Raw genomic sequence first — 23879 nt, forward strand, 5'->3', positions numbered from 1 at the left:
AGTCAGACCCCCCCCCCCCTCAAATATGACATCACGAAGCTCTGCCCCCCCCCCCCAAAACCATATTTCCATTTGGAAAATAAAATATGCTTCAAATCGCTTTAAACTATTGTCATTGTGGTGCGTATTTAATGTGGCGCTGCACTCTGATGTTGTATGAGTGTTGTTATAACAATTAGTGTTGTTAGAACAATTCTATATTTATTTAAAGTTGCGCCTTTTGATGTGACGTCACATTTCTCAACTCCCCCCCTCGTCACACGTCGTCACAAATGTCTGACCCCCCCCCTCCTAGGTGCGTGACGTCATTTATGGACGGCCCCCAATGTTGCCTCGACGGCGGCGCATCAGCCAGCGGGTGCTGAACGAGGGCCCTCTTCCCCACGTCGCACGTGGTGGTCACGTGGTGGTCACGTGACCGCACCTCGCCACGGCCGATCGGCGTGGATTGGCGGAGGCGGGGGGAGCACAGAAGTGGGGGCGTAGTGCAGTCCAACAACGGAATTGTGTTGCGCTGGACCTCGCGTTGATTCTCCTCGCTTTTTAGTTTTGGTGGCAGAGTTGGGGATATTTTATTTTTAAAAGAAAATTGTGCACAGTTCCCTGCATGAGCCTGCAAGCGGCATTGTGCAATATAATTGTCTCCGAAGCGTTGCGCTGCGGAAGCGTTGTGGTGTAGAAGTGTTTGTTCATACCGTGTCTGTCTTTCCATCAGTATTGGATAGGCTGGTCCATGTGAACTCGGTACAGACATCACATTACCGGTCCTATGAGTGGGTAGGTGAGCATGTTAATCCAGTATAGCTATGACATCCTGGTTAATGTGAGGTCAGTAGAACCATGACACACTGGTCCGTGCGAGGCCATTGCAGCGGTGCCATACCGGGCGAGTGTGGAGGGGGTGCGCACACCAAGACGAGCCCCGCGTGGAGACGCACGTGCACCGGGTCTCGCTCCTCCACGGGGAACGGGTCCAGGTCTGAGGAGCAAAGAGATCGTTCCAACGTTACGCGCGTGTCTCTGTGTGAGTCTATGGGTCTCTGTGTGAGTCTATGGGTCTATATGTGAGTCTATGGGTCTCTATGTGAGTCTATGGGTCTCTGTGTGAGTCTATGGGTCTCTGTGTGAGTCTATTGGTCTCTGTGTGAGTATATGGGTCTCTGTGTGAGTCTATGGGTCTCTGTGTGCGTCTATGGGTCTCTGTGTGGGTATATGGGTCTCTGTGTGAGTCTATGGGTCTCTGTGTGGGTCTATGGGTATATGTGTGAGTGTCTCTGTGTGGGTCTATGGGTCTCTGTGTGAGTCTATGGGTCTCGGTGTGAGTCTATGGGTCTCGGTGTGAGTCTATGGGTCTCTGTGTGAGTCTAGAAACGAGTTTACCACGTCGGCTTTCGCAACCAATATTATTTGTAATATTCAAATTGTAAAGACTGTGGATTTGCTCTCCAACACAACCGGTGGGCTGAAGCAGTGACCAGTTGGTGCGTTGGTTACGTGACAAACCTTACGGCTGTGTCGGGTAGTGGAGGGTTACGACACATTTATACTTACGCAACCTAACCCAAAAACCTTTGTTATGACTAAAGAAATGAGTTAGCGAGTGCCTATGTAGGCCAGCGTCCCCAAGTGTAGTTGTAAGGCCAGAACCACACTCACACACGCAACAACGACAAGATCCCACTGGACCGCTCCATGTAGCCTTAACAGACTGATGGAGCAAGTGCTGTTAGCGAGTATCACCCATGAAGACTGACATTGCATACGAGGGGGTGGGTGGCCAGCACCACGCCCGACCGCCTTTGTCTCTCCAATGATGTTTACACACCGCACCAGGTAACTAATTTAAGGCTGAGTCGACATCGGGGAGGCCCAGCACCGGCTCAGATCTCCATCACCGATGTTGGACGTGAGCAGGAATTGAAGTCGTGCGGGGTCGGGCTCGTAGCGCAGCGCGCTAACCGCTGCACCACCGCTCCTCGCGCGCACACACACGGACGTGCGCGCGGGTGCATCGGCACACGTTTCAAGGCCAGAGCCGCTGTCATACACGTGGACGATGAAGGCCATGGTCACGGCAATGCAGCAATACAATGACAATGAATGGGGCTTGAAATAATTATTCAATTAAAGAAGTTAACGTGGCTCACTTTTTGCTAAATATGTAGCGAGCAGATTTAGACTTAAAACTTTCGTGACTGCAGGAATTAATCTTCTTGGTTCTTTCGGTAAAGTCACGTAGATAGAAAATAAAAAATAAAACAAAAAACCCACGACGTTTCGATTGCAACACAAGCAACACAAGCAACACAAGCGGTCTTCATCAGGCGCATCAGGCGGATGAAGACCGCTTGTGTTGCGATCGAAACGTCGTGGGCTTTTTGCTTTTTGCTTTTATTTTTTATTTTTTGTTTTCTATTTACGCGACTTTACCGAAAGAACCAAGAATATGCAGCGAGCAACTTTCGGGTGCTGACTTCGTTGCCACAGTTGTCCCTTGCGGAGTTTTTTGGTGTTCGCGCTCCGCATAGGATTGATGACGAGCGGTACGCAATCCCAACCCCCTTTGTCTCTCCTTGCCTGGCGCCAACACGATCTGTCGCGTGCGCGCTCTGGTAGTCCGGTGTTCATTCACCACGGTTCAGAGGTCGCAACCGGGTACCCGATACCCGTACCCTACCCGATACCCGGCTACCCGTACCCGGCCGGGTATGGGTACGGGTACCCGTTTGCGACTCTGGTGGTGCGGCCGGGTACGGGTACGGGTAAGCCGTGAGTCACCGGTGAGTAACCGTTTGTCACTCATTTCCCAACGTCTTGTCTCTTCTCACAATTCAAGTTCCTGGAATCAACCCACCCGCGCCTGCAACATGGCTTCATCCCAGAGGTCGCAATCGGGTACCCGATACCCGTACCCTACCTGTACCCGTACCCTACCCGATACCCGTACCCTACCCGATACTCGACCGGGTACGGGTAGCCAGGCATCAGGTAGGGTACGGGTACTTGTTTGCGACCCTGGTGTGGTTTCTCAGGGCGCGATGGGGAGGCCATCTGGAAACGGGGGAGGCATTGATTTTACACGACGCAAATTGAGGGGTTTCGTTAGACTGCGTTTCACTGCACCGCGGTGGAATTAGTATTCTGTGCCGGGCATTGGTTTAATTAACGTGGATGGTTTGCTGGTATTATTATCGTTGTTATATTTCGGGCCACAGAATTGTTCCCATCCTCGAGCAGCACCGTGGTGGGATGACTGGAGTTATTTGAACTGCGCAGGCTGTCTTTGTATGTACCTTGAACTTCTTCTCCACCGTACGTAGCTAACCGTGCTAATCGATGGTGCGGGGGAAGGACAACAACACTAAACACAAAACGCAGTTCCGAGGAAATGAGTTTTCAATTCGGATTTAAAAGTGCACAGCTCCAGTGGCTTCCTAATATCAGAAGGAAGAGAGCGTTCCAGACGGACGCAGAAGCGCATCTGAAAGCGTGCGATGCAGTGACCGTCTTTGTTCTTTGCGGCTGCTGTGCTATGTGGCTGGATCTCCGTCGTGTTTTGGGGTTGTGTCTCAGTGTCGTTGTTGGGCGCGAGGTCCGACTTTTCACTCTACGTGCTGCTGGGAGCTTCTTCGACAACACGTGGTACACTCTCCTGAACCAGTCTGTTACATCGATGGTTTCACATTAGCAAAGTGCTTAAGGCAACACATTAATTTTTAGAAACACAAAGTCAAAGAGAGTCCCCGCTAAAATGAGCATTGGGGCATTTATGCTCATCTCCAGAAGTTGCAATTCCACATTCCCCTGACGGGGGCGAGTTTATCCATAGACAATGTTGGCATCTTCTTGGTTCTTTCGGTAAAGTCACGTAGAATGGAAATAATAAAAAAATTTAAATAAAACATAATAAAATAATTCTCACGACGTTTCGGCCACAACGCAAGTAGCCGTCCTCAGGTGGAGAACAGGTCTGTCGAGAAGACAGAGACTTGCGTTGTGGCCGAAACGTCGTGAGAATTATTTTATTATGTTTTATTTTTATTATTTTATTATTTCCATTCTACGTGACTTTACAGAAAGAACCAAGAATATGAATCCCTGCAGTCACGAAAGCTTTAAATCGAAATGTTGACATCTCTGGAACAAAGTGGTAGACATTCTGAGCGAGCCCAGAGGGATTGTGCCGAGTCTACCCCCCTCCCCCGCACCCCCAAACAAGATTTGAAAGTCGCTACTTTCCGATTGTGAGCCGCTCGCTCTTATCGCTCGACAAACCACGCGGCCGGATGTGTTTTTTTTCTTCTCTTCTCTCTCTAACCATTAATAAATAGCGGTTAGAGAAAAAATATATATAAATACCGAACATGCGTTTAAAAGGATCTAAATATTAAAAATGCAACGGCGTAAATCGATGGCGTGCATTTTTCATTTAAGAGGCAGAGTGAACGAGGCGGTCGAGACATCTGTCCCGACGTCTGCACGGGGCTCCACCACAGTCCTTGGCAACCTTCGTCTCTCGCTCGTCGTACATATATATTTATTTATATGTCTTTTTAAATAATCAGCTATCAAGGCCCACTTCACATTGATTGCAACTTTCCAAAGACCCATTTTCAACAATTTCGCTGGCACTCGAGGCATCGCCGGCAATCGCTCTCCGCAGGCGGCCCCTGACAATTTGCAATCAGGCGACAAAAGTGTGGGGGGCCCTAACGAGCATCACGGAGTTGACCTAAACTACCCCCCCCCCCCCACAATTTGTGGAGATTGGTGGCCACCTAATAGCCAGTCAATTGCCTGAGCCCGAGGCGAGGGAAGGGGTGCTCGCAGGTGGCTGAACTTTGTGGTGGGAAAGTGGCTTCCCAGGGCGCCGCGACTCGTCGTGTAGGTGCGCCAAGACTCTTCGTCTGGGTGCGCCAAGCAACAAAAAACCCAACAACCACGCTTCAAGGGAGCGCGGCGTCACGCGAAGGCTGCGTGTTGTGAACGATGAGAGAGCTGAGATGGATGGACCAGTGGGGGGGTCCTTATTCGTCAGGGGGGGGAGTGGGCAGGGGGAGTCGAGTGGGAGTGGGAGGGAGTCGGGCGAACGAGCGCTCCGGGCGGTGTGCTGTCAAGTGAGACGAGCGGGCGGGTGAGCGAGTGAGCCTGCGAGTGTGGGGTGGCTGAACAAACGGGTGAGCAAGCGGTAGGAGAGTGAATGGGCGAGTGGGGCAGGCGGGCGAGTGAGCGAGGGGGCGGGCGCGTGAGCGAGCGAGTGAGTGAGCGAGCGAGTGAGTGAGTGAGCAGGCTAGCGAGTGAGCGAGCGGGTGAGTGAGCGGGCTAGCGAGTGAGTGAGTGAGCGAGCGGGTGAGTGAGCAGGCTAGCGAGTGAGTGAGCGAGCGGGTGAGTGAGCGGGCCAGCGAGTGAGTGAGTGAGCGGGTGAGTGAGCAGGCTAGCGAGCGAGTGAGTGAGCAGGCTAGCGAGTGAGTGAGTGAGCGGGTGAGTGAGCGGGCTAGCGAGTGAGTGAGTGAGCGGGTGAGTGAGCGGGCTAGCGAGTGAGTGAGCTAGCGGGCGCGTGAGCGGGCTAGCGAGTGAGTGAGCGAGTGAGCTAGCGAGGGTGACTCACACTGCGGGAGCACGAGGGCGGTGCGGCTACGCACGGCGCCGTGGCGGTTCGCGGCCAGGCAGCTGTAGGCCGTGGCGGTGCGCCCCTTCCTGCGCGTGGCCACCACCAAGGTGCCGGCGGCCTGCACAGAGTGGCGGCCGTCGGTCAGCTCCACCTCGGAGCCGTTGGAGAACCACCTGGAGGTGGAGACAGCGAGGGCAGAGGCAGGGAGAGTGTGAAGGTCCGGCTCTCAGATGGGAATAAAACCAGCCCCCATAATGTGACCTAGTTTAAATTATGGTGTGCAGGATGGCACAGACCGTGTTAGACAAACAACAACGTAATGATGCTGCAATCTGCGTGTGTGTCTATCGTGCATTCGGCTTTCACCCGCCCATCGCTTAATTGTGCCATTGTCGCGTTGTGTCCCGCTCCCTCCCAACCATCGCAGACTGTAAGTGTCCATCACCTTCACCACGAAAGACACCCGCAGCGGAGCAGTCATTGCGTGTGAGCAGTCATTACGTAATGGTCTCTGTCCCAGTCGCCAATGGAAACCCATCACATTTTCAACCGATGAAAGCCTGTAAAAAAAGAACCTACCACGTTAAATTTGTCTATGCAATTTCGTTTGTTTAAAGTCTACCTCTGAGATGTTATACTCTTTGGTTTTTTTCGGTAAAGTCACGTAGGTAAAGCATAAAATGAAATAAAATAAATGAAAACAACTAAATTAAATCACAAGTGACTTTGGCTGTGACGGTTCCACCTGAAGACGGACGCTTGTGTTGCCTCCGAAACGTCGTCATTTAATTTAGTTTTTTTTTTACCCACGTGACTTTACCGAAAAAACCAAAGAGTATGAATCCTTGCAGTCACGAAAGCTTCAAATCTAGAACTCTGAGATATTAACAACATCGTTGGACCGTCATGCGACAAACGTGACCCTCTCTGGTTGGATCAGAGGTCACTTTAAGAGATCTCAGAAGTAGTTTTATGATATCAATTTCCTCTAACACGTGGCGGTGGTGGAGGGGCCACACTGGTCGTCGGGGGGGATTCTGCATTCATTATCTTTTTAATGACACGGCACCGAGAGCGAGCGCAAATTGGGAAATAATTGGAGGAAAGGATGAAATATAAACATGTACTTTGCAATAAGCTCAGCCTGCAGTCACAGAATGGCATTCAAGGCCCACATTTGAACTCCGGCCAATTCTCTATTTGTCTCGCCATTCCCGCACGATGCTGACTCTTTCAATCGATTAGCGAGGGGCTCATGCGAACGCCGCATTTGATTCACGCTTGAGACGCGCCGAAATGAGAGAGTGAGCGAGAGAGTGAGCGAGAAGTGGGGGTTTGCATAAAGCAAAGTTATTAGTAAAAAAAAAATTACGAAATGATGAACGAAGCAAAGTGCCGACTACATCGAGCATCTTCTTGTTTCCACTGATCGTAAAAAAAATTAAAGAAAAAGAAATTAAAGAAAAAAATAAAGAACTCCGGCCAAGATATGCATAACTGTGCCCGCACTTAGGAAATAACGGACACAAATCCCGTTTAAGAGCACTCTGCTTAATCCCATTTCTGCTTAAATATAAACAGGCGACGGTGGATTTAAATTAATCCGCCGAAAAATATTGGCGAAGGGTTTGAAACCGCACAAGAGTTTGTGAATTTCCATGAAAACCCGTGGCAGCAGGTGATGGTGGTTCAGGGCTTCTTCATCGCCAGAGGCAGTCTCGAGAGAGAGAGAGAGGGACGCGCTACACATGTATGTGTGTGTGTGTGCGTGTGTATGTCTGCCGTGAAGGGAGTGGTGGCGCAGTGGTTAGCGCAGTGTGTTCAACATGCGCTGTGACCCGAGTCGCATTCCAGCGTCGGTGACGAATATCTGCGCCAGTCCCTGGGTCTCCCCTAGGTCGACTCAGTTTAAAATCAGTACCTCGTGCGATGTGTAGTACTCGCTGCTCGGGAGACAAATGCGGCCGGGCATGGTGCTGGCCACCCACCCGCTCGTGTGCCCTGCAGGCCTTCATAGGTGCTCGCTAACAGCTATTGCCCCAACAGTCTGTTCATACTATAGGGGAGATCTTTGTCTTTGTGTCTGTCTACCATGTGGGGAGCGGTGGTGCAGTGGTTAGCGTAGCGCGCTACGAATCCGGTAACCTGAGTTCCATTCCCGCTCACAGCCAAAATCGGTGACTAATATCTGGACCGGTTCTTGGTCTCCCCTAGGTTGACTCAACCTTAAATGACTACCGAATGCGATGTACAAATATCTGTATTAGGGAGACAAAGGCAGCCAGGCGCGGTTCGGGCACCACCACCTCCCCGTGGATCGTGATGGCCTTATGAGGTGCTCGCTACGGCACTTGCCCCAACAGTCAGTTAAAGGCTATTATTGAAATCTTCGTCTTTAGCTTTGTCTGCCAAACCTGATCGACCCAGATTTGCAGCAGGGATATATTTTAGCTCAGCGTGAGTCTCTGTGAGTCTAAGAGGCACCTGCAGCTCAGTGCGAGTCTCTGTGGGTCTAAGAGGCACCTGAGGCTCAGTGTGAGTCTCTGTGGGTCTAAGAGGCACCTGCAGCTCAATGTGAGTCTCTGTGGGTCTAAGAGGCACCTGAGGCTCAGTGTGAGTCTCTGTGGGTCTAAGAGGCACCTGAGGCTCAGTGTGAGTCTCTGTGGGTCTAAGAGGCACCTGAGGCTCAGTGTGAGTCTCTGTGGGTCTAAGAGGCACCTGCAGCTCAATGTGAGTCTCTGTGGGTCTAAGAGGCACCTGAGGCTCAGTGTGAGTCTCTGTGGGTCTAAGAGGCACCTGCAGCTCAATGTGAGTCTCTGTGGGTCTAAGAGGCACCTGAGGCTCAGTGCGAGTCTCTGTGAGTCTAAGAGGCACCTGCAGCTCAATGTGAGTCTCTGTGAGTCTAAGAGGCACCTGCGGCTCAGTGTGAGTCCCTGTGGGTCTAAGAGGCACCTGCGGCTCAGTGTGAGTCCCTGTGGGTCAAAGAGGCACCTGCGGCTCAGTGTGAGTCCCTGTGGGTCTAAGAGGCACCTGCGGCTCAGTGTGAGTCTCTGTGGGTCTAAGAGGCACCTGCGGCTCAGTGTGAGTCCCTGTGGGTCTAAGAGGCACCTGCGGTTCAATGTGAGTCTCTGTGGGTCTAAGAGGCACCTGCGGCTCAGTGTGAGTCCCTGTGGGTCTAAGAGGCACCTGCGGCTCAGTGTGAGTCTCTGTGAGTCTAAGAGGCACCTGCAGTTCAATGTGAGTCTCTGTGAGTCTAAGAGGCACCTGCGGCTCAGTGTGAGTCTCTGTGAGTCTAAGAGGCACCTGCGGCTCAGTGTGAGTCTCTGTGAGTCTAAGAGGCACCTGCAGTTCAATGTGAGTTTCTGTGGGTCTCAGAGGCACCTGCGGCTCAGTGTGAGTCTCTGTGAGTCTAAGAGGCACCTGCGGCTCAGTGTGAGTCTCTGTTAGTCTTAGAGGCACCTGCAACTCAATGTGAGTCTCTGTGGGTCTAAGAGGCACCTGCGGCTCAGTGCGAGTCTCTGTGAGTCTAAGAGGCACCTGCGGCTCAGTGTGAGTCTCTGTGAGTCTAAGAGGCACCTGCAGCTCAATGTGAGTCTCTGTGGGTCTAAGAGGCACCTGAGGCTCAGTGTGAGTCTCTGTGGGTCTAAGAGGCACCTGCAGCTCAATGTGAGTCTCTGTGGGTCTAAGAGGCACCTGAGGCTCAGTGCGAGTCTCTGTGGGTCTAAGAGGCACCTGCGGCTCACTGTGAGTCTCTGTGGGTCTAAGAGGCACCTGCAGCTCACTGTGAGTCTCTGTGAGTCTAAGAGGCACCTGCGGCTCACTGTGAGTCTCTGTGAGTCTAAGAGGCACCTGCGGTTCAGTCTGGGACTCCGTGGGTGTGGCAGGCAGCACCTGTATGTGGGCGGCGGGGTCCCGCTCGCGTTGCACCGGAGGGCGACGTGCCGGTTGCCACCCCCCTCCAGCTGGTGCAGGACGTCCCCCGGCTCCTCCACAAACACGGGGCCCTGTCCTGCTGTGGTCGCCACGGAGCCTGCGTAGCGCGCAAACGCAAGAGGCGCCGTCGGTCAAGACGACGATTCTCGACGATCCAACCCGCGCGTCGTTCCATCTCCTTTTGTTTTTCTCGGTGCAATCGCTAACATTGCGTCTCGCCGCTTTAATGCGTACTGTACTTTTTTGTTCCTTTTTGTCTACGTCCACCTTTCCCGATCCGTATGTGTGAATCGTGGGCAATGTTCAGCGATGGTCAATGTCTTTGGCACGCTACGTGAATGCTCCAGAGCAGTGGTTCTTCTTAACCAGGGGTGGACCTTGTCTCCTTTGGGGTGTGAGATGCCCTTTCTGGAGAGTGTGATACATTGCCAGATTTCTTTTTTTATAATGTAAATCGTCGGAACTCAAATTAAGCACGACAACGCAAGTACATTTTCTTTGGGTCTTTCGGTAAAGTCACGTAGATAGGTTCAAAGAAAATAACAAAAAACTACGACGTTTCGATTGCAACACAAGTGGCCGTCATCAGGAAAAGGGGGTTAGCTTTTAAAAGCAAACTGTTTATAAAGGTTTAAAATGGGCATAGCCCAAATGTAAATTTATGCGATTTAACCCCCAAAAAAACCTGTATTGTGGATGATATTGGTCGCGAAAGCCTCCTCCTACGTGTTACACATTGGGCAAGGAGTCGGAAAACCTGCGGCTCTTTTAAGCACTGCTTCGTCACGAATGGCGGAGCTAGGAGTTTCAGGTAGGGGGGGCAACCCCTCCAGCAATGAACAATGCTAGGAGTTGTTAGTAAGTGAGGACTTGTCCCTTGATTTTTATTCGACGACGCGTGTGCGGCGATGGCACAGCCATCGATCGAGGGTCGAATTCGAACCGCGTTGTGTGATCGGCATCGCGCTCGCTGAAGGTGAATGCCTTCAGGGAAGTCGTGTACTGCATACGCAACTGCGCACAATTATGTGAGTCACTTATAACAGCTTTCCTGTTACTTATTGCCAATTATGGACTCAGACTATTGTCCTATCATCTCATAGGGTGTCTGGCACATAATATACTACACAGTGGCAGTGGGGGTCGCAAAATGCCGATGTATTACTAATAAACCTCAATGATCCGATCGAAATGAGGGATTTCGATCGGATCATTGGGGGGGAACGTGCCACCCCCCCCCCCCCCCCACTGGCTCCGCCAGTGTTCGTCACGTTGTTGATTTAGTTCCACCGTCTCGTATTCACCACACCGTGCATTGCGGCTCTTGACATATTGAGGTTTTTTTTTTGCTAATTCGAAAAAAATGTCTCCGCTTCTTGTTTTGGTTTGCCGACCTCTGCTCTAGAGGCATGCGCGCGAAACTTCGGAGGTGAGGCTGTAGATTAGCACGTACTGAAGATGCCTGCTATAGCATATGGCAAGCAAAATATGTGTATGTGTTAATTACGCGTCCAGTCATACGTTTGTGAGCCATGTGATTATTATTATAGCTGATTGAGTCCATTGCGGGCCTAGCAGAACGATGTAAGTTCTTAGCGCTGTGTGGTCGGGGTGGTAGTTATTGTTAAAGTTCCGCTTGTTTAATACAGAGCGACCAGTCCCACTCTGCTTGAACGTTAACTGATACGAACGTGTATTTAAATACAACACGCATTTTCTCATCTGCATCGGCAAAATTGCCAAGCGATATTTGAGGTTCGTGGTGGATTCTAAACTCAAAGGCCGGCGTAAGGCGAAAAACATTGACATTTACTGTGCGTGCAAATACAATAAACTGACAATTAATTACCCAGGAAAGCCACTCAATACTCTATCTTCAGGAGGGTGCTGCTACGTTAGGATGTTTGGCTAATGCCGTTAAGAACTACAACAACAATAATAATAATAAACACGATTCATAACGCGCACAGATATCGCGGATCGGATGCCATGTTCAATGGAGAACGGCAGCTTGGACAGGTGAGACTGTGAATGGGTGAGAGAGTGAACGGGTGAGAATCCTCAGCCTGGTGAGAAGCTGAATCGGTGACAGCTCAAATGAGTGAGAGCCTGAATGGGTGAGGGCCTTGAGCTGATCTTTGAAGGGGTGAGTATTTGCTTTGCGGGGACAAACCAGAGGACCTGGAGAAAACCCACCCACGCATACATCCGACTGGGTGACACTCAACACTGCCATCTACTGGCCACATTTGTAGTCCCACGCCTATAACACCTGGCAAGCTCTGGCTGTGGTGGTCACCCATGCGATTACTAACCAGGCTCAACTCTCTGCTCAACTTCTGAGATCGCAACATTCAGAAGATGTGCCCAGCAAAAAAAAAAAGCCTGAATCAATACAACTCGCAAAAAGAGCTGGAAATGACTCATGCATCGTTACGCAATAATCAATGCGTAATCACGTAACTGTTTAACAAGTAGAATAAACATTTGGGATGTGGAGACGTGAATCGACGTGAGCGGTGAAAGGGCTGAGCAGTTGTTATCGGCGAGCGCCTATAATGTCACACACGCAATTTTCATTTCGTGCCGTTTGGGCGTTTGTAAGTCAGGCCGAAGGGCCATGGCTCCTGTGTGTGTGCTAAATTTCCAATAATGGGAAACGTTATTTGTTTTGGTAAAATATTCCATCGGTGGTCACAGCTGGCGGGGGTGCTTTTGCTGGGAGGGGAGACGCCCTAGGAAATGAAATGTGGCCGAGGATCAGAAGGGTTATAGGTGAGAGTCCAAGTGTCAGCCGTCCCTAAGTGGCGCTCCTGATTGCGCTGGGGATGAGTTAATCACCCGAGGGATGGCATCTGACACGCGCGTACGCAAAGACAAAGGTCCCCCCTCCACCCCCCGCAGGCTGTGGGGGCAAGTGCTATTAAGGGACCTTATGGTGGCCGGGACGACACACGAATGGGGTGGGTGGTCAACACCATGCCCGGCCGGGCTTTGTCTCCCCAGTGCTGATGTGTTAGGGCAGTAGGTATTCGTTTAAGGCTGAGTGGACCTAGGGGAGGACCAGGACCGGTTCAGAAAGTCGCCACTGATAACCGCGACCTAGCATTGTCGCCGCGTTGCCCGGCGCCAACCAATGTACCACCACTCCTCCTTGGCATGGTACACAGTATGTACACAAACATGCACCCACGTACACACAACGACAAAGATCACCCCTATAGCCTTAACAGATTCCTGTGGTAAGTGCTGTTTGCGAGCACTTATTAAGATAGACACGGCATACAAAGAAGGCGGTGGCTGGCCACCACCAGGCCCCCCGCCGCCTTTGTCTCGCCAGTGCTGATGTGCTACACACTGCACTTGGCCGTCATTCAAGGCTGAGTCGACATAGGGGAAGCCCAGGACCGGTTCAGATATGTGTGACTGATGCTGGCTGTGAGCTGGAAACAAACTCGAGCACGCACACGTACACACCCGATGCCTACACACAAGCGTACGCACAGGCACCACACACGCACACACACACATACACGTGTAGACACATTTCCCAAAATAAATCTGAAAAAAAAACTCACTCCATTAATTTTAGTAAATCATCCGCGACGCCGTAATTGACTCACTTGAGCCCAGGCTGCAATTAAATCCTGGAAACGCGGATCTCAAGGAATAAACAAGAGAACGGATTTTGTGCCATTCCTTCCCATCATATTATCACATGGATGGGCAGGCAGACAGACATCTCGTACTGACAGACAGCTAGGCAGACAGATGCCCAGGCGGCGAGACGTATAGACAGACATCTATGCAGATAGAGAGACATGCATATAGCTAGGCAGACAGACTGACAGACATGCAGAAAGACAGACATACAAACAGACAGCCAGGCAGACATTCAGACAGGTCGACGAGACAGACACAGACAGGCAGACAGACGGCTATACAGACGTACAGATAGACATGTCTGTATATTTATCAATCCAGGAAAGAGCCCACGAGATACACCACGTGTCTCCGTTGTTGACAAGCGAATGGGTAAGTTAATAAAGTAGCAGCTACAATATAAACAAAAATAACAACTTAAAGAAACTGGCCAAGCACGCCAATGCAGGACCCTCATGAAAAAGAGTCTCGAGACTCAGTAACCGTAACCCGAGGATAAACGAATAACAATGATTCCCTTTATTGCTTCGATCATCCCAAAGACAGAGATCCCCCGTATAGCCTTTAACAGACTGTTGGGGCAAGTGCCTGTAAGCGAGCACCTATGGAGGTCGCACGGCACGCGAGGAGGTGGGGGTGGCCTACACCACGCCCGGTCAGCGCACCAGGTTACTCATTTGAGGCTGAGTCAACCTAGGGGACGCCCGAGACCAGTGAAAATAATTGCCGCTATCGTTGGTCATGAGCACGAGTCGAACGGCAATTGCCGGGTGTGTCGCGGAGTGTGCTACCGCTCCACACCGCTCGTTCTGTCACACAACACAACAACAACACAACAACAACACAACAACAACACAACAACACACAAGCAAATGCAGCACCTTCCGACGACAAGGCTCGGGGTGGATTGCGTTCGATCGCACAGCGGACTCTGCACCAGAGATCGCGCCTTTGTCCGGCAATGAGCGCGGACATCCAACACCTGCTGCGCGATGGGTCAGGCGAGAGCTCTTGCCTCCAGAATGAATTGCTCCGTCGTTAACGAAGTCAAATGCAATGTCTTACCCCGCTGTCTGATTCCAGGACCTTAACGGAATAATCGACCACGTGACAAATTTCATGACTGAGCTCTCATGAGAGCTGAGGATTGATGCTCGGGCCTGAGCGGTGCTTAATTTCTCATGGAATATCTTCTGGTTTGCTGGTAGTCTGGAGTAGGAAAATGACGAACAGACACAGCCACAGCAGCGAGAGGAGGCATACTGGACGTGGTGTGCCGTCGACGTGAAATGAAGCAGCGGCCCGAACGTTGAGCCCACCTTGAAAAGTACCGGCCCGCGATGTCTTTATCCGCACCGATTTAAAATGAATAAAAACAACGCCACTTGCCGAGTTCGCCGGTCGTTCAAAGCAGCATCGCCACGGAAACCGGCAGCGTTTAAAACCGCCTCCACGGAGAAGGGCCCGGCACTTACGCCTCCACCACCCACGCTTATCAGCCTCCACCCTCGCAGCTGTACCAGCATCTTATCCCGGCAATTTGCGCTTTAGTGCTGAGAAGAATGCGCCGCTAGCCTCCAGTAGCTACCTACGCGCTCAGCCACGCACGACTTCTGGGACAAGTGAAATGTTAATAGCGTGGCAACGGCGAAGTCACCGGTGGTGTAGCCATCAATCGTATCGGAACATCAACAGGTCGATGTGCACATCTTCATGAATGTAAAATTAAGGAGAGGCCACAGGAGTGCAACTGTGGACATGCAACCCAAACAATGGACCATATAAATTCTTGGTTCTTTCGGTAAAGTCACGTAGAAGGGAAATAATAGCTCCTGAACGTTTTGCTGCCTAGATTGAACAGGGACCCCACAGGGCAAGCGAGGGCTTCTCAACGTTTAAGGCCCCGCATGTTGACGAATGGAGGAAGGGGTTTAGGCGTTTCTCGGCGCCCTTCGAAAGCAGTGAACGCGGTCCGACTCGAGTCCCATTCCTGATCCACGGCCAATGATTTTGGTTGTCGTGAAGTATGGTCAACCAAACCACTATGCCCGTCTTGAAAGGCATCTGAGAGTGGCTTGATATTGGGCAGTAAATGCTGATTGTTTTTTACGATGATGATCATCTACGTATTCATATATTTTATCATCGTCTGTTTATATGTCCAGATGTGTGCCATCCAAGAGGATTTAAGCAAACCACTTGGGATTGGTTTTCACCTCTTGGGGTTCATCAGCAAGAGCGAGGCTCAAAACATTTACGACTTCAGTTTCAGATGTTATTGGCAAGAGCACTCCAACATTTCGATGGGGCGTTGTTGGCTGAAATAATTCCTTTAGGCCAATGAGCTGATAGACACAAAAATATGAATCCAAATTTGTTTTGTGCCCAAGGGCAAATGTAAGTGAATGTTATTACCCACAACACCCCGCTGCTCCTGACGCGGTTATCTGGCTTGACCACATCAGCCATACAAAAGAAGATGTCCCACAATTCTCTAATGACATTATCATGACATTCTACACCACACAGCGACAAGGATGTTTGCATAAAGTTCTGCCCAGTGGCACGACCAGAATTTCTGTGATGGAACGTCTGCTTGCATCAGACCTGAGATCAACTACAGCTGTCGCTGTGTTGTTTGTAATGCATTACAATCCGTGTAATTGTAAGTCCAGCTAATGCTTCTGTAATTGTAATCATCATTGACCCCTGGTTCGGTCACTCGATCTTAAGGTCACTCGGGGGATTGGTACAAAGCTTCGGTCCGAGGGTCGCTTCATTTGATTGATCGCAGAAAACCTTAGACGCAACTGGTGGGGAGTGACCGCCACCACCACCACCACAACCGCCGCCATCACCACCGTCATCACCACCAGAGTCATCACCACCGCCGTCGTCATCATGATCAGTACCTCCACCATTTGACCGTCGTAACGATCGGCCTCCCTTTGTGAGTCGCGGCTGTGAGCAGCTCATTGACGTTTCAGTCAATTCCGCTGACAAGTCACGCAATTTCTCCCATCAACAGAAGCCCTGCAAAGATAAGACTTGAAATTGCTCAACCGTGCCTCACGATAACGCCGGCGCCGGGTTATTGTACCAGTCTGACAAATTCCATCCCGGGTTTTCACAATCGTAGGCGGCGCATTGCAGGTGGTTTCATCGTTAATTAAGTTCCGTTTGTGGAGCAGTCACAACGAACGATGGTGACGATGGTGACGACACGCCGGTGTTTGGTTACCATGATTGGACTAATTCTCCCAGGAAGCCACACGGATCCCTAAACTGCGGTGAACATTCCTGCCTGGGTCCTCTGGAAAGACTGAAGTGGACTTTCCAGCCAGTGGGCCGGTGGTTATTGTGGTTCCAGCGAAATGGCGGCACATTTCATCCCCGGTTTCCTTGCAGCCGCAGCTGATGCGTGTAAGGTGGCTTCATCGTTAAATGCATGACATTGCCATTGTGAACGGGATGATACAATTCTCAGACCAATTGTGACGGGAAGCCACGTAGATTTTCAAACTATTGTCACATTCAAATAAATCATTCAATTCTTAAATTAATCGTCAATTAACTGACTTTATTGCAATGAATCGTGTAAGCCTGGAAAACCCGAACTGGACTGTACAGCTATACTGCCCTGGAATAACATGGAGCCCCTTAATACCGCTTTACACGCCACGCTAATGCCATTGTTTTTAGCATTTTTGAACGTGTGACCAAAATGTGTTAAATTAGATTCCTTCTGACCGTAATTATCTTCTATTTGTGGCAACGCGCTCGCACCACAGTAAAAACATTTTCAATTAATAAATGGCAAAGTGTGAATGGCCTCCCAGTGATGACGATGCACAACCACTTGAGGTCTTCATCGTGAGGCCTCCTTTGCCAGTACCAAAATATAATAATAGGGGTTTTCCTCTTTTTTATGGCGACTAAACTGAAACCTTTTGCAGGGAATCATGTTTACATTAACCACAATATTTGCAGTCAAAATGCAAAAAAAGACAACACTGAAAATGTATGCATTGTCCTTAAAACTGATTGGTCCACACGAGAGACAGTTTTCCTTAGAGCCTAGTCTCATACGGTGTTCGACCAGATGACGCCAAGAAGGACCCTTTATCCACACGAGCAGCACGCAGTTGTACGCCGCACGCCCCGCAAACGACTCTTCCGATCACTCGGAAAAATCACAAAGACAACACGTGACACTTCACAGAGGCCCGGAATAATTCTAGATTAGAAGTTTTCGTGACTGCAAGGGTCCATACTCTTTGTTTTTTTCGGTAAAGGAAAATAAATTAAATTAAATCACTACGTTTCGGAGGAAACACAAGCTTCCGTCTTCAGGTGGAACCGTCACAGTAAATAAGTTGAAATTAGAGTCTCACTCAAATCGCATTTTATTTTGCCAAATGCGACCCACGGTAGAGTCCACCACAACCTGGACCAAAAAACAAACGCGGTGACAGCCGCCGCCACCGCCTTGACCCCAGCGCTACCTGGCAACGCACGAGGCACGCGCCTCTTCGCCAGCAGCAACATGTTGCTTCTGCCGAGAAAGGGCACGGCCACAATTTAAACGGCGGCCGCGGTGTCACAGAAACCCCCCCCCCCCACCCGGGTTAAGATGCAGAGCCGTGCGCATTCATCGTAAGTGTTGGTTTTGTTAAAAAATAAAATAAAAAGTTGCAGGAAGCGACGGCCGCTAATTCGGGACAGATGGCGCTCAGCGGAGGAGCACCGCTCTCTCTTGTTAGACAGCGACCCGATTGGAATAAATCGCCGCAGCCGCCCTCGTACAAGGCAATAATAATTAGGCAATCCATTGCCCTGCCACAGCAGCAGCCCTCGGAATGAAATTAGGACCGCGAATTATTTTTTTTACTGAACTGGGGCGGGAGGGGGCAGAACACATACTTAGCTGTCAATTAAAACAAAATCACAGCTGTCATGCCTACTCTCTGTGTACGCGTGGCAGAATAATTTCATTGCGGGTTCACTGACTTCGTATCGTAATTAATCGTTTGCGGGGGTGGCGGTGGGGGGTGGGGGGTCAGGGGGTGGCCTGGAGGTTGGGGGGGGGGGGGCGGCGTGCCCCAATTTCTACCTCCGAGGATAGACAGAGCGAGGTTCTTGATTGCCTGCCTGGCTTTCGAAAACGTATTTCTGAAATGCATCATCAGAGGCAGCGTCAATCGTTTGAGATAATAAATACAAATGTGATGCTTCCCCACTGAACCGCTGTTCAATATATTTGTGTGCGGAACCGGAGGTGGTTATCCAAAAAGCACAGCGGCGTTGCTGTTTGCCATCTCCGTTGGCAGCTTTGAGGCTGCGGTGGGCCCTCTGCATTCTTTTTGTTGGCAGTCCCCCGCAGCAGAGGATGATCGTCTCGTCGGTGAGTCCGACGAGGGCCGACGGTCCGGGACCTACAGCGCTGCGTGTTTGAGTCGTAGGGTTCCTTCCACATTACCATGGCAGCGGCCAGTACACTCGGTGCGTCGCAAAGACAAAGATCCCCCGTATAGCCTTAATAGACTGTTGGCGGCAAGTGCTGTTAGCGAGCACCTATGAAGGCCGGCACGGTGCACGAGGGAGTGGGTGGCCAGCGCCAAGTGGCGATGCTTACACATGGGATCAGTTAGTCATTTGAGGCCGAGTCGACCTAGGAGATGCCCAGGACCGGTTCAGATATTCGTCACTGGTGTTCGCCGTGAGCGGGAATCGAACTCGGATGGCCGGGTTCGTAGCGCAGCGCGGCGCTAACCGCTGCACCACCGCTCGCCACACGAACACGAGCAGTCACCACGTGGTTGGTTGTTTTTTCTCCGCGCAAAACATCTTGAGCGTGTTCGTGCGCCTATTGCCATGCACCTCCGAGCTATTCGAAGGATCGATACGATGTGACGTGCCTCTCATTTATTTCGCGCGAGAGAGAGTTTATATATATTCTACATTGGTCTCTTACCGGTCCGTTCAATTATTCATGCGCAATAAAAGCAGCGTTCGGGCCACGTATTTGATTTATGCAGTTTGTGGCCACGTGTCTATTTAAGATAAAAAAAAAACCCCCCGATCTCGGATGCCAGCGACCTTCCCGTGACCTCATTATGCTGATTCAAGTCAGACGCCGCGTCACGGAAGTCGTGACGGAGAGCGACCGGCTTTGGCAGCGGCCGCGGATTTCTTAAAGAGAGCGGACAACTGCGACTTGCGACGCAATATACTGTGGTTCAGCTTCAATTTAAGCGAATTGTGCACTTTTTACGAACGTAATTTAAAAGTCTACGAGATTTCACACTCGTATGAGCATTGAGACACTGGTGCTCATCTTGCGTTTAAATCCTTTGCGGAGCCAGTGGTGGAAATTCCTCATTTCCATGCCGAGGGCGCGTCTCTCTACGCAGCACAATTATTGTTAACTCCCCCACGAAGTGGTGCTCGTTTTGAGCAACTTCCGAGGGATGATGACCCGAGACAACTCCCCCACACAGGATTTGAACTCGCAACCTGTTTGGTTGTGAACCACTCGCTCTCCTGCCGAGCCATCAAGCCAAGTCCACTAACCGCTGGCAACGACAATTTAAATACAGCGCCGTATTTATAACTATCTGGCGTGGACTAATGAACCAATTATTCAAATGCAACTTCTCGCTGGCTCCAGCGCCCCAGTGCCAGCCTCTTTCCCACTCGAGGGGTGCCACGTGTGGCCCACGCGAGCCGGGTGGTTGCCGCCCACGCGATCACGTGGGCGCGTGCGACTGATTGCTCGCTCGGGATGTATTACCCAGGACGTGCGCTGATGAGGATTTGATAGGGGGGTGGGGGGGTCGTGATTGATGGCCTCGGGCTGGAAGGTCGCGCTCAGGAACGCGTCTGTCCCAGAGATCCGGTGCCCCCTGGGAAACCGAGCGGTGGCGCTTAATTTAATCGCCGCTCAATTTATTTGGTTAAATTTTACGGATTTTTTTTTTTAGTTTCTGGTTTTCTGCGGCAGTTGTTTTTCATTTTGTGGGGGGAATGGGTGGTGGAGACCGTCGACCCTCGCAGGAGATTCGATTCGTCGGCAGCCGCGCTGCTCTGTCGTTGTCCGTGTGCGCGCACGCCACGCGTCGCAGACTTCTAGCCACGTGCAATCGTCTCAAACTCGGGCTAAGACTTTATATCGGCTGATAAGGCTCATTGAGCTAAATAGCTATTTCATCCATAATAGAGGTTTTGTTTTTGGGGTTAGATCGCGCAAATATATAAATGTGTCGTTAAAACCCGACACAGCCAGCTAGTAAGGGTTGTCACGTAAACAGAACGTGGCCAATTCGTCACTAGTACAGCACTAACCGGTGTGTTGGAGAGCCAAGCCACAACATTTACAATCTGAGCACGACGTTTTAACGACACATTTTTTTATATTTACGCGATCGAACCCAACAAAAACCTCTTATGTATGAGATTAGTCGCGAAAGCCAACGTGTAAAACTCGCTCTTTCACAAAGACGACCACAGCCCAGTTTCAACTGGACCGGTCCGGAACGCTGTTTGTACGCCACATCCCTCTCACCTCACGTTGTCCTCAACCTGTTTGTGTGGCTCTAGCAATATAGGGTGCAGGGTTATTAACGATAGTTGGTGTACGGTGTTTTTTCTGCAATATTTTGCTGTCTTTTCTTGGATATTCTGTTTGCACTTAGTCACATATTCACTTTAAGATGTTTTCTTGTTCATGTTTTAGTTTTTTGTTTGTTGCGGTTGCACCCGATTCAAGAGCCGAATGGCTCACAGGGCTATACCTAATAAATGAACTTGAAAAGTTGAAACTTGATAGGAAGGCGTGCCTCGTACTCCAGCAGTAGTGCCTTACACCTAAGCAGCGTTTCCAGCAAATATTAGGGAAGAAATGAATCTCCGCTTTGTAACTCTTCAAGAAAAGTTAATTCGTGTGAGGTGAGGTGGCTGGGTGACTCAGTGGTCAGGGCGCTGCGCCACCACCGGTGAGAGCCTCAATTTGAATCCAGGTGTCAGCTGTCCCATCGACAATTGCTGCACAACAAAGCTCCGCGCGGTGTGAAATTAGTTTTGCCAATTAATTTGGTAAATTTTTTTCTAGGTCTGGGAAGAGAAATCATTGGGTTCGTCTGCCAAGCAACAAATACCATTCTCATCCCAGTGCTGGACCATCCTGAAACAGATCGTGAAAGCTCAATGAATAACTACTGTACATGATGTTGCATTCTCAAATAATTGACCATACGAAGGATTTAATTAGATATAATACAACATTTGTTTCAATCGTCGCTATGGACTCCCCCCCACCCCCGACCTGCAAACGGCACTGACCGGTTTGGTGAAGTATGGTCAACCAACCGTCACGAGCTGCACGGCATGGGGAGGCCCTCAACTGGCAGCTCATGGAGTTAGACGAGTTACAAAATATTGATTGCCTCTAAGCGACCACTTTCTGCGCGTTGTTTACACTACGTTTTTTTTAAAGCGGATGCCGTGTTTTTTTTTTATTCCTCTGTAATGCCATCGTGTTTTAGACCGCATTGGCATTATAATTAACATGTCAGATTTAAATCAATATACTGTATATATTTTTGACCTCCAGCGTGCTACTTAATAAAAAATAAAATCATTTTGATATTGCGATAAAAAAAAGATCATTTTGATATTGGGATTATGATCTGCTATCTATTTTATTTCGCTTATCTGTTATTGTTCATTATTGATTCATTTAACCCTGACTTGTTGCGTTTGTCGGGGAAGCGGTGATGTTGTTTTTGTTGTTCATGAAACCCGATTTAAGAGCTTCTTGACTCACAGGGTATTTCAAAATAAACTGAAAGTGAATTGCAACATTAGCAATGGGCTTCAAATGAACAATGTTAGGCAGCATAACTCGAGCACTCTGCAACGTGAATAACATCATCGCTTGGAATTTTCCAAAAATAAGAAAAACACATTTTCGCAGGACAAATATTGCACATTTTTAAAAGCTAAAAAAAAGAATAATCTCTATGAAGCCGAGAGGCTGACGCCTGTCGACTCAGCCGTGTGGGACTGACAGCGTGCAATTTGGGGAGAAGGAAGGGCCCTAATTTCATCAATCACGGGGCATTACGAGAGCCAGGCATTCTCTGAGCGATCGCGACGGGAACTCACCGCTCGAACAGATGGCGACAACGATCAGCAGCAGCAGCAGTAGCAGCGAAATCATCGGCCGAGAAGAATCCATCTCCGCGTGGATCGTCCTCCGAGTTCCGAGATTCGGTGAACCAACTCCTCCCTCGATCTTCGCGTCTCGTCGCCGACTGCGCGGAGGCTCCGTGACCTGCCGTCGGAAGCGACAGACGGCACATAAGTCGTTGTTATATTTTATTTTATCCCGGTCCGTACTTCGGGATCGAAGTCCCGCCAGCCACGGTGAACCTTCTGGAAGCGCCCAGGAACTGCCCTGGGTTATACCGACGAAGGTCGACGCGGTCTGCTTCGAATGTCATCTGGACTTCGCACGGCAGGTGCGGTGGCCGCCTATGATCACGACTGGACATCTGTGGCCACTGCTGGACATCTGCGAAGCCACCGACAATCTGTGAAAAAGAGCCTTGTAGCTCATCGGATTTCTCCTCGTTAAAATGTTTTTATTCTGATTCGAGATCACCGATAGGGACGTTTGCCTCGCGAACAACGGGGGAAAACGACGAAAAAAAGCGATCGCTTTTGGACGCGTTGATGGCATCACAGTTGAAGCAGGGGGTCGGTAACGAGACTGTCGAGTTTAACAGTTTTCGAAGGACGCAAGTTTGAATCACTGCCCCGGGTCACAGAGTGCATTGTTTAACCCCTTTAACCCCCCCCCACCCCTTTCGGCTGCAGCGTCTTCCACGCTTCTAGCGACGCCGTTTACAACGCATGCAATCTACAGCACAATGCATTTGTAATGCACCATAACGTTTCTTTTAACTGCGAAAAGTACACCGTATTCTCCAGATTACATGACGCACTCCCTCCCGCACACACACGCCGTGTGGACCGTGCAAGTTTGGGGTGCGACTTTTTATCTGGCAGGTGGTACGTGTGCGTGTGTGTGTGCTCGTCCGTGACCAGATTGCGTATAACTTTCCTGGCACCGGCGGCACAGGTTTGGGGGGTGTTCGTCTAATTTTCCAGGGCGTCTTATAATCTCGAGAATGCGGTAATAGATTCGTGAAATACTCTTTCCCGTGCAAATTAATCCAAGCGGCATCCACCTCCTCGATTTTGTGGGGAGGCTAAATTATATTCCGCTCTCTTCCAAATCTGCATCGTTTACGGTGGGGTGGATGGGGTGGGGGTGGGGGGTTGAGGGGTGAGTGACAGCCCACTCGCCCCGCCCCCACTCGCACCACTCCACCTATGACTCGTTCTCTTCATTGTTACCGTACACGGACAGAGCAGCTTAATTTGTCAATTTTCTCACGGCATAGATTTTTGTTTTTGGGTGTTTTTTTTAGTTTGAAATGTTTTTCTTTTCTCATTTTCTGGAGCTCAGCCCCAAGACAGCAGCAACCGGCCTGCAATTTCGCAGTGCTCGGCCCGGCGTCTCGACGGCCGTGAGCGCGCCGGTGGCTCGCGGAAAGGCAGCCCGGACACGTGAAGGCGATGGCGATGGTGTTTCATAAAAAACGGG

General features: G+C 50.3%; 1 protein-coding gene across 1 annotated transcript in view; it reads right to left on the minus strand.

The window, feature by feature from the left end:
• Window positions 1-22710, minus strand: part of LOC144729499 (contactin-2-like) — a 64515-nt gene extending 41805 nt beyond the window's left edge. Inside the window, exons 1-5 of the mRNA XM_078609835.1 lie at window positions 22633-22710; window positions 22373-22541; window positions 9503-9641; window positions 5609-5784; window positions 884-979 (exon numbers count right to left, since the gene is read on the minus strand). Coding sequence (XP_078465961.1) covers window positions 884-979; window positions 5609-5784; window positions 9503-9641; window positions 22373-22541; window positions 22633-22710 — 658 coding nt within the window. The remainder of the gene's footprint in view (window positions 1-883; window positions 980-5608; window positions 5785-9502; window positions 9642-22372; window positions 22542-22632) is intronic.
• Between the last annotated feature and the right edge of the window lie 1169 nt (window positions 22711-23879).

This window comes from Lampetra planeri, chromosome 32, assembly GCF_965212315.1.
Source record: "Lampetra planeri chromosome 32, kcLamPlan1.2.h2, whole genome shotgun sequence".
Taxonomy (NCBI): domain Eukaryota; kingdom Metazoa; phylum Chordata; class Hyperoartia; order Petromyzontiformes; family Petromyzontidae; genus Lampetra; species Lampetra planeri.